Source organism: Pyxicephalus adspersus, chromosome 1, assembly GCF_032062135.1.
Source record: "Pyxicephalus adspersus chromosome 1, UCB_Pads_2.0, whole genome shotgun sequence".
NCBI classification, from domain to species: Eukaryota; Metazoa; Chordata; class Amphibia; order Anura; family Pyxicephalidae; genus Pyxicephalus; species Pyxicephalus adspersus.
The window spans coordinates 54,713,016-54,724,898 of record NC_092858.1 but is presented as its reverse complement, the minus strand read 5'-3'; the positions used below and the strand labels follow the sequence as shown (position 1 = coordinate 54,724,898).

General features: G+C 37.7%; 1 protein-coding gene across 1 annotated transcript in view; it reads right to left on the bottom strand.

Annotated features, from left to right (window-relative positions):
• Nucleotides 1-9,989: 9,989 nt before the first annotated feature.
• PIBF1 (progesterone immunomodulatory binding factor 1) overlaps nt 9,990-11,883 on the bottom strand; it is an 82,795-nt gene continuing 80,901 nt past the window's right edge. Inside the window, exon 17 of the mRNA XM_072400329.1 lies at nt 9,990-10,167. Coding sequence (XP_072256430.1) covers nt 10,117-10,167 — 51 coding nt within the window. The 3' untranslated portion in view covers nt 9,990-10,116. The remainder of the gene's footprint in view (nt 10,168-11,883) is intronic.

Here is an 11,883-nt window from a genome sequence, read left to right as displayed (position 1 = left end):
TATCCTTGACACTTTCCCCAGCTCCCTGGCTCCTGCTTGACCCTAATTTTCCTTATTCTACAACAGATATACCTGTAGCTCTAGTTTGGGAAAGGCCACCATTTATTTTCCTTATTTGATGCATTATAACCTAGGGCACACAAGTATGCTGCAAACATAGAAAGCTCCCCTAAATACTGTCTGTTACAGGTCAAGAGTGATCATACCTTTTTGTGTATGGATGTCTGTAAATGACCATGACCTCATAGAAACTAGGATCAAATGTTAGGCTAAACAAAGAAAAATGGCATTATTTTCAGACAGATCAATACCAAACATTATATGCTGAGGATCATAGGAAGTGGATTACTAATTGTTTTCCCCCAATAGGCCGCTGCAAGATGTGTCTTTCCTGTCACTTTGTCTAAGTCCAAACACTGAAAGTCTCCCAAAATGATAATGTTTAGAGATTTGCTGGAGGGCATTTGGATCTTTTCCCAATGAGTACGGTCTCATACAAATGCTAATAATGCAACCATATTTGAACCATTTTGTTGAGTTTTGCAGAAGATAACACTCAACCATACTCTGAATTCTCTTAACTAGCAGGGAAGTAAACATCCACAATGGAGACAGTTTAGTGTTAAGCTAGGTACACACGTCCAACTGTTCTCGCCCGATAATCAGCTCAGGGCGTATATCGGGCAAGAATCTGGCTTGTGTACAGCGGCAGTCGTCCATCGTCCGAACGACCATCCTGGCGGATTCAGGAACGATGAATGATCCTAATGCAAGGGAAAGGGGGGGAGCGCGCAGCAGGGTGCCGCTCTGTTGTTTTCCCCCTCATGCATCATGCAGTGCTAGTTGTGTCGTGAAAAGATCCTTTCCAACAACTATTATTGCACGTGTGTATGTGGCTTTAGACATCAATAAACTTCTAGAATGATTTTTTCTAACCTGATTTGATTATAAAGGAGATATAAACATCAGTTTTTTGTCCCCAGAAGTCATTGCTGCAAGAAAACTGATTGCTCATTCATAATGAATAGGGGTTGTAAGTTTTGTCTTGTTTATGGTATATGTACTGCTGTGTCATTTATTGCAATGTCTATGTTCAACATGCATGGAGATCATAAAGTGCATTGAGTGAATGCAATATCTGCTGTTCATGTTAATGCATTCCTTTTCTGTAACGCACTCCTGCATGCTTTCTATTTTGTTTATATGTACTACTCTTTTCCATGTAATATATGAGGTCAGTGTCACAACAGACAGCAGTGCGGGTGGCCATGTGTTGTGATATAACACACTGCAACCGCATATCCTTAATGTGAATGAACCCTTAGTGCTTTTAACAATGGATCTAAAAATAAGTAGAAAATTACATCTTTAGAAATGCTAGTTCTGGCCATCCTGGTACCATCATTGAAACCTGAAGCTTTACAGTGGGCTTTCCTCCTTCACATACTTTACATGTTATCCTGTTGAAATGCCTCCAGAAAGATGCAGCTTTTTCTAGGCTTTACCAAAAATGAGCGCTGTTAATAAAAGTTGTGTAACTGATAGTCATCATGTTGTGAGACTTGAAACTCAGGATAATGCTCCTGCTTTGAGCATACTTACATATCAACATGTCATAAAATATTAGACATTAAAGGACAAGGTTAAATATTAAAAGAAAATAAATACCTTGATGTAGAATACCACGATCTGTAATCATTGACTTAGGATGATTTCTAAAGCCCTTTAAAACTGCCAGACAATTAACTATGTAATTGTTCAGGAAAAAAAAAAACATCTAAGAACATAATACAGACTGTACCTTCAAGACCTTTGTTTCAATGCTCTGTGGTTTTTGTACATTTGACGATTAACTGCCAATCTGTCACAGAGTTCCTATCAGCGGTATACAGTATAGTGCAGTCTTTCTCAACCTATTTATCATGAAGGAGCACTTGAAATGAGTTCCATGTCTTCAGGGAACCCCTGCTATAATTACTTTATCCACAGCTACATTATTGTGGTGGTCAGTGGGAAGAGCCACCAATACAGATAGCCAAAAAGATCATTGGTGTCACTTAAACTGACCTGAGAGGGACAAATTGCTCATTGTTCAAGGAACCCCTAGCAACCCCTGGATGAACACTGGTATAGTGAATATACTAATATTCCACTTCCATTATAACTAGCGAGCAGCACTGGTCTGCCAAAAACATAATATATGAAGTTCATATATATAGCAGTTTGCTTTGATTTGTTTGATGCTGGGTTTTAGTACTCCATAAATGGAGAGCTGTTAGTGCTATATAAATACTGTTTAATAATAGTTAGTTTATAGTCTCCAATCTTTGAGAGATTTAATAAATAAGGCCCACTGTATGGGAAGGGGAACTATTGTTAAAAAATAAAACCATATTTTCTAATGTATTTGATCTATACAGGTAAAAGGCTGTGAATGTAAAGCAGTTAGCATGCATTGTGTAACATAAGTCCATTATTAAATGCTGCAGTGAGTAAAGCCCTGAACAGACATTGGATGATTGTCACAGGACACAATGATAGATTCATGATTGATTCCAATTACAGATGAACGAAAGGGCGCTGTACACAAAACAGCTGTACACAAAACGCTGTTTTGTGCTTTGGAGTGGGAACGAAGGAAGCAGCACCCCGCTGGGTTCTCCTCAACTGAAAAGCCAAGTGGTCATTTCCCGATGAACAACATTGAGGGACCGCTGTACAACATGTCAGACAAATGGTTGTGCTTTCAGGCGACAAATCACCTGAAGATTCAGTGTATGCAGCTTTAAGGTGTCTGATTGCAAAACACATAGTTACCAGGTGTTTTTTCTGAAACTCATTTACAAACTACCCAACAAGCACAATTTTGGCACTGTGATTACTCCAGACTAGAAAAGGTTATCATTTTTTTTTAATAAATATTGTTGCTAAAAGTATGTTTGAAGTGGTTAATCAGTGAAACTTGGATGGAAAACAAAACTGAAGCACAGTGATGGTAAGGGAATAATCCATTTTGGGGTTTATTGAAAATATTTTGTTAATCATTATATAAACCCCTGGGGATGCAGAGGAGTAAATGTGCACACTGGGGAATGACATCAGTGTTGGCAATTTGTATTTGATAACTCTTGAATTACAGTTTTGGCACGCTCTAATATCTTTAGGGTGTTGGCATCTTGTGATGTGGATTTGATTGCTAAATATCTTTTCCCTCTTTCTGTATTGGACTTGCTGAAACACGACTGTATGCTACTTAAGTTATAAATCTTTAATCAAACAATATTTCAATGCAGAGAATAAATGTAAACACCATGACAATGATTATTATATACATAAAATATTGTATGACCAATAACTTTTCATTGAAGACACAAAGAATTGTGCAGCTGCAGTTCTTAACACTGTCCTTGTCAGACTGTAGAAACAAACTAAACTTGTCCAGCAATAAAAATGATTTTGGCACAATCTTGTGACAATCTCACAATACATGGGGATGAATGATTGTTACAGGGATCTTTATAAAGCTGGCAGTGCTATGTCCCGAGATGCACACAATGGAAAATGTCAGATAAGCTAGCACTGTGCATTACTTTTTCTCCCAACATGAACTTAACTTTGGACATGTATGACAGATAAAGAGCCAACCTTTGAAGGAAAACAATGTTCTGAAAAATCAGATTCTTTACAATGTTAATATTTTACAATGGTAAAGCACAAATTTATAATTCATTTTTATATTCATACAGCAACCCAAAAACCAAGGCTGAGTTCACCATCACTAGGGCTAGTATTGGGAGGATTTTGCCTGTTTATGTAGTCATTTCCATTGTTCCTGTCCTGCCTGATCATAAAGGTATAACTAACAACTGTGAAAGTATAAATATATATATATATAAACATAACAAAAACTTAATTTCTTTACTTTTGGGGCTGGATCTTCCTTAATGGGAAACCGTAGAGGTTTGAGGTTAATGTATAGTTGTTTTAAAAGGGAAACTAAATGTCAAAAATAAAAATTTGAGACCAGGCAGGTCTTTTATTGCAGAAAAGGCAGACAATGCCCCTTTTTCAATGAATAAACATACCTGCCTTATCAAATTTTTATATACATCTTTCCGCACTCCGTTATGCTCCTTTCTGGGTGTTGGATCTTTGGCCATCCTAATTGGCAGGGATGACGTAACTTCCCAGCATCCTGCACTGAGCTGCACATGTGCATGTACTTAGAAGAGAAGATTGTGAACAGGCAGGTAATGCTATGTTCACACTGGCCATGAGGTCCTGGTGCGTTTACCACTTGAGGCTACATGCAAAATCTCCCAGCAGCAGCCCCACTAGTGAATGAATGGGAGTACCGGTACTGTTCACTGCTGCAACTGTCAAGTGAAGATGCTAATTCTTTTTAAGAGCCAGCGCTGCAGTTAAAGTGACCAGGCGGTGGCAAAATGCCAGCCCCCTAGAGCCATGCGGGATCCTGAAGTAGGTCTGGACCTGCCCTATGTATGTTTTATTGCAGAACAGGCATCTCCTGTTTCTCCTGCCAAAAAAAAATCCTGCCTGGTTGCAATTTTGAAATGTGAAACAAAGGTCTTGTGACCTTTGCTTTAACTTGTATAGGATTTAAACAACTGTTGTATCTATTAATTATACAAATAAACATTTATTATATAATAGATTTCTAGAACCCCTTATGTTAGTTAAATACACAACAGATCGAATTTGGCTGAAACTTTGGCTTGCACTCTCCATTAAGGGATGAATCACTGAAAGTAATTTACTATTTTGTGAATACACGTATGAGAAATTATTGCTTTCACTGTCTAGCAACAACCAAGAACAGAAGTATTAGACCCGGGAACATTGATATTTGCAGCCATACAGCAAGGGATGATGTACATGGCCCTACAGCTAATATTATGATTTCTTACATAACATATATATATATATATATATATATATATATATATATATACATGGATCATGAAATTAGGGATGGTTATGGAGTACTGGAAATGAGAGTAAAAAAACCCTGTTGCAATTTAGAAAAAAAAATCTACCTGTTGTTCAAAACGCCTTGTAAGTCATATAGGTAATTTACCTTTTAATAAGTATTTTATGTGTCTCTCTATGATAAGCTACATTCTTACATTGAGAGATAGGAGCAGTCATGTTATGCACCATTCTCTCATCTGGGGCAACATGCCAGGCACTCTTATAAAACACCCCCAGCCTACTAACTAATCTTCCCTATTCTTCTATGTTGCAGTGCTGCACCCTTAGGCTACGTACACTCATGCAATGGTCGTGCAATCGGCCAAGAATCTGGTGCGTGTACAGTGCTCGTCGCCCATCCTCCGAATGACCGTCCTGGCGGATCCACGGACGATGGACGACGAGCGATCGTAATGGAAGTGAAGCGTTCTCCCCCCTCCCCATAGAGCAGAATGGTGATGTATGTACAACACTCGTTCATGCATCCTGCAGTCGCTAGTCGTTGGAAAGGATTATGAAAGATCCTTTCCAACGACAATGATTGCACGTGTGTACATAGCCTTAGTAAATACCCAATCCTTTCTGGTATGAAAGGTCATGTAATCTACCTAGGGATGCAGCAATAGCAATTGCTAGGCCTGAACACTGTCATATAGAGGATGAAGTAATTAGTTGACATGAATAATGGTAAATGGGAATATGGGTGAGTAGGAGTTATTATTTTAAAAATATCTGTCCCTATTTTCTGAACAGGTACAGTGACAGAGCCTCTTTGATTAGTATAAAAGACTCTTTGATTGATTAAAGTGCTAGTGGAAAGTGGTTCCAAGAATTTAAAAAGCATTCCATAAAGAACCCCTTGGACATAAAACCCCACATAACAGAACAATACTGTTTTTCCAGGAGGGATATTTCTCTCCTGAGACTGCTTGCCATTTAAGTATTTACAGAAGTTGGGACAGTGCACTAATTCACTATCTTTCTGAAATCACACAGGTTTTAGTTTAGTGATGATCACATTGCATGATGTTTTGGTTTCTGGCTGGATCAGGGAGCAGAGTAGTGCAAAGTATCCCAGGATAAGGAGTTTAATAGGAAATGGCAATCACTTGCAATGGAAATCAGATGTTTAAAACTTTGTGCAGCTTTTTTGTTCTGACAAAGTTGGTCATGGGGGTGTCAACAGTGTTACCTCTTGCTTTAGACAACCATTTGTGTTTAAAGACTCACAAGACACAAATGCCTAAGGGCAGTCTGATGGTGCTCTAGTGCTTATGGGAACCGCCGTTTGAGTACCTAAATAGCAATAGCAATAGATTATATCTTGTATTGCTCTTTCTTGATAACTGACCAGGCTATATACTAATACATCCACAACTAATAGGGATCTGACCAGTTGTATCTGCAGGGTAAAAATGATAATGCCAATAGTCTGCCAAGACGATAGCACAGCTGGGAGCATTCTTCTTCTTTGTTAGACAGTCATTTCTGTTTAATGCAAAACAATAGTAATTAGTTTGCCGTCTACAAAGGAATTTTCACAAAAGGTCAGCATAAAGTTTAAGATTCTTTTTTTATGGAGCAGCATGTAATTGTCCATACCAATTTCATGTTAATTAAAAAAAATGAATTAGGTCATGTATGACTTCCCTATGATGAATAAAAACTTCTATTGGTTGTCAACATTTATCACACAAATATTCTGAATCTGTGTTTCACAAGGTCAGTATGCCTTTTCTTCCAGGCAAGGACACTATCTAGTAGTGTTTCTTACCCATGGTTCCTCCAAAGCCGCATATACACGTGCAATTATAGTCATTGGAAAGGATCTTTTACAATCTGTTATAACGACTAAGGACTGCACGATGCATGAACGAGTGCTGTATATACAGCACTGTTCTGCTACATGCAGAGGGGAGGGGGAGAACGACGGAGCAGCCCCCAGCTGCGCCCTCTCCCCATTCCCTTGCTTTAGGATCTTTCGTTGTCCATCGTCCGAGGATCCGCCAGGACGGTCGTTTGGACGATGGGCACTGGGGTTCTTGTCCAGGTTCTTGTCCAGGTTCTTGTCCAATATCGGCCCTGAGCCGATTATTGGGCAAGATCTATTGGACGTGTGTACGTAGCTGAGCAATGTGTGTCTTTGTAAGGGTAACACATTCTTCCCCCTGAGCACTACACTAATATACTGTGAGCTGTGAATATAGAAATTTTAGCAGGGGTTCTCCCACAATAAAAAGGTTGATCTAGATGAAGGTTTTATGATCCATGTGTATTTATGTGGGTCAATTCCCATAAACTAAAAACATATAGATAGGTCAATTGTTTTTCCTTAAACATTATTAATTACATGGTAGGGACAATGGTAGGGACATTAGACTTTGATCTTCTCTAAGAGATAGTTGTTCTTGAAGAGACAAGGAAATCAATTTAATTAAAAAATATATTACAAAAATATTTGACCTTAATCGGCTGTAGTGAAAAATCCAGTTTCAAAAGGCCTTGGGAATAAACCGATCCTGGTACTATGTTCCTATTGTCATTGTTGTAAGATGTCCTTTCAGACTATGACAGTTAAAGCCCCCTGGTCAATATGCAGATGAACAGCTGGTGCCAAGAAACACCAAGAACAAGAGTTGCAAAAATGGTCAATTAGTTAACAAGAGGTAATGATCCGACATAGGGCCCCTTCACACCTAAATGCTATGAATGCTAAACGCATGAATTCAGGTCCAACAGTATTTGTTGTAGTGCAGTGCAGCAATGCAGTTTATATGCTGTAGTGTGTTGTAATGCATGTTCTTTTTGAACATTTTCCTTTAAACACTCTACGTATTTTTTTTTATTTCACCAGCGCTGAAAAAAAAGGTTAAAATCAAAAATAAAAGTACTAAAATAAGTTATTGCTAAGCTTTTTCAAGTACCATATATTGAAAGAGATGGACAGTTGTCATTGGCTATGCCAAAAGATGCAAGCTAATTCAAAGCTCCTTAAATAAACATTATCTGGGTATTAAGTATATAAATAAAACATGCAGGCTTATTTAGACGGCATCAAAAACTGCAGAAGATAAGTCAGATGGTAGCAACCAAAATTCTGCTTGATTTCTCTGGGCTAATGCAATGACTTTGGACGGCCATTGAGTTTAGAGGGTGAATGGGTGTTTAGAAATACGAAAATAATTTAAAAAAGTCTGTCTGTTTATGAATATGGAGCAGGGAAAGCAACATTATTGATTGCAATATTGCCTAATTAGTTGGCTGTGGTTGTCTCATATATAATGTCCATATACACAATGACAATCATCTCACATGTATAAGTACATTTAAATAATAAGTACCTGCGAAAACAAAATGTAAAATGACAGATTAGCACTGAGAACAAACACATTCTAATTCCCATAGTGACTATCACCATTAAGAATTAAATTGTGCCCTGTGAAAATGCAAATTGCAGCTTGTATTGTTGAAGCAGACAGTCTAGCAGTGTATTTAGTTAAGCCTGCTGAGAACATGCAAGTGAACAAAGCTAACCAAGATGCCTCCTGCTGTTGGTAAACACAGTTTCTGTTTACCTTCTAGTAAGCTGAGAGATAAAATGCATTTTGGGGAGAAAATTAGTACATAAGTGCATGTACATTCAATCATGCTACAGGGAGATGGGTAATTGGGTGAAAAAACAGACACCAAGAATAATACAGACACAAAAAATAAATGTTTGCTGCTTATTGTAGTTCCCTGGAATCTCTGATCAGTGGTGTGATACTGGTATACATTTATAAGAATGTGGTTTGCTGTTATCATTCTGTCTAATGGAGGAGGAAGACGGCCACGGTTTAAGGGGATAAAAACGATTGCATTAGTGTACTTGTGTTATGACCATAATATTGGATTAGTATTATCTCCTATTAGTAAATCATAAATGCATATGCAATGATGTATGGATGGTTCAGACCTAAACTCCAAATACAACAAAACAACAAGTAGAGGAGAAGGCTTAATAGAATGAGATTAGAATTCTAGAACGTAAGCTGCTTGTTAGTGACAAAGGGAATATTGCAGATCAGAAAAATTAAGATAATTCATTACAAGGTCTTTGATATCCTGAATTCGAAGCACGCATTGAAGCAGCAAGTGAAATGATCCAGATGTGAGAACTGGAGGAGGGTGGCACCACTAACAAGCCAGTGCATTAGGTACAATTCTAGCATACGTGAAGGCAATGATTAGACCAGTATTGTGTGGCTATAGGAAACCACAGATATTAGAATTTAGAACTGTTTGTTTTTACATAGTTTAGGCTGTGGGCCCGATCCTTGTTTTTTTTATGTAGAATCATTCATCCAAACAAGTATGCAACCTGAACTGATTTGCAATGGTGTAGTCTAAAGCTGCATACATGGGTGATTGTCGCCTGAAACAAATGAATATATGGCAGGCATTTGATTGATTTCCAGATGTAGACCATAGCATTCTGTACCATGTGACTTTTGTTATTTTTATAATGCATAAAAAAGAAAAAGTGTTTCAACCACAATAACAAAGTTGCAGCATTTATGTACTGTCATTAGTGGGAGGAAATGGAATGACTTTCTATGAACAGTCATAACTCTGGTTCTAGGTTCCTCCAGAGGTTCCTTGAGCAACTTGTGCCTTTTGGGCCAGTTTCAATTACACTAATGAACTTTTTATCTTTTTGTAAGGGTGACCACTACCCAGCAATATAGGAGGCATTCTTCCTACTGACCACTGCCCTAATATACTATGAGTTGTGGATATATATTAGCAGCTGGGATTCCCTGAAACCATTAAAGTTATTTCATGGGTTTCCACATATTAAAAGCATACAGATCCAACATCAGTCTGCAAAACACACAAATCACCAGAGGAACTGGTACTTATTTGATTACCATTCTGATGTACTATTAAGCAAGTTAGTAGTAAGTTATTAATATATATATTATGTAAAAGATTGTAAATACCACTACACACGAATCTGCAAATCGTACTTTGTTTATTGCACACTGCCAAAACTATATAAAATAAACATCAGTAAAAAAAAAATTACATGATTAAATAATTAAACATTCCCAGTAGCAAAAAAAAGCAGCAGACTGATATCTTCTATGTTGTCTTCTTCAGTCGTTTGTACCACTCTGGTGCTTCTTTTTTTGTCTGCAAAAATGGAAACACAGAAACGTTATTTTGTGGCCATGAAATAAAAATGTATATATTTGAGAGAATCACATAATGATTTTTTTGAAGTACATTTTAACTAATGCGCAATACCAAGGGACAATGTTCACGCATAAGCACTTGTTGTAATATAACGTAATTATTCCCAACCAGGGTCCCTACAGAGGCTGCTAGGAGTTCTTTCAGCAATGAATAATATCTATCAGGTCAGTTTAAGTGACATCAATGATCTTTGTGGCTATCTGTAATGATGACATTCTTCCAAGTGACCACCATGCTTAATATACAATGAGCTGTGGTTATAGTAACTATAGCAGGGGGTTCCCCTAAGCTAAAAACGTAGAGAAAGGCTGATACAAAACCAACATAATGCAGTGCCTTTACATAGAGACCACACACTAACTGTCTCCCAGAAGAGATAACTATCCAATGTCCTTACCATGGTCAGAGTTTAATGTCCTTTCTATAGGCCTAGATCAAATTTGGGAAAATGAATTAACCAATTAGTATGTTTCTGGGAAGAAACTCACACAAGCATAGGAGAAACATACAAACTTCTCAGAGATACTGCCATGGCCAAGCACAAATATTAATACATTGTGCAGGAAAACATTTTATTCTCAGCTAACAGAAGAGTTAGCTGAGAGTTGGAGAGTTGGTCAACCCTATTTGGGGTGGGGGTGCAATCATCATAGTACTGGTATGGATCAATAAAACAGGCTGTTTGCAACAACAGTATGAATCTTTCATCTAATAAACCAACACCCAACAATCTGACTGTGATGCATGCTTTAAATATTTCTGCTTAAGACAGGCCACGGGCTGTGTGAAATGGAGAGAGGTTCAGCAACAATAAGAATAGAGGGAAGAACAGTACTTCCCAGGCATGTAAAACATTAAGTAACAAACAGTAGAACTTAGAGACACTGCAAATAGTAATAAACAAAACATATACATTTATAACCTTTTTAGACTTCCATCACCCTGCTGAAAGGTAACGCCAACCTTTTGACATTTGTAAAGGATTTGATTTTGCAAGGCAGATGAGTCATACAATAAACTTTGCAAATTCTATTAGTTATCAGTCATGTTTCATTGCACCTGTACAGCTTTTATATATTCATTGAGCCCTGATGAGGTTTAATTTGGCTTGTTAGTGCATGGAAGTTGAAGACATGGAAGTTGAATGTAGTGTCTATGCAAGGATTCTATTGTCAGCTACAAAGTACTGTAACCTAACAGAATGGCTTTCCCCAAAATGTAAATATCAACTTATAATATTCAAAAAGCTGATACTTTTAACAGTGTGTAAAGTTATACACACTATACATAAACATATAAAAACCGGTTTGCCTATACCTGCAATCCCACTTTTTTTAAAACCAGTTATTTAAAAAAATATATCTCTGTTACTCTGTATGATTATTATGCTAGTTCCTGGTCTATCATCCTTGGGTCAGCAGTTCTGCTTTATCTTACTAAACAGAGGTAATGATGCAGATTAACTGTCCGGTGAGGAGGATAGAGATGAAAAGGTCATCTTGGTATTAACCAGTTTTGATGGCATCACCATCTGGTGGTTGCTACAATGCACTACAACAAGACCACATGGCAGCTAACCCCCGAGCCATCCCAACTATCTATATGGAGACTATTGTCTGCTGCCTGCCTTGATCTTTTGCTTCTTGTCCAGGT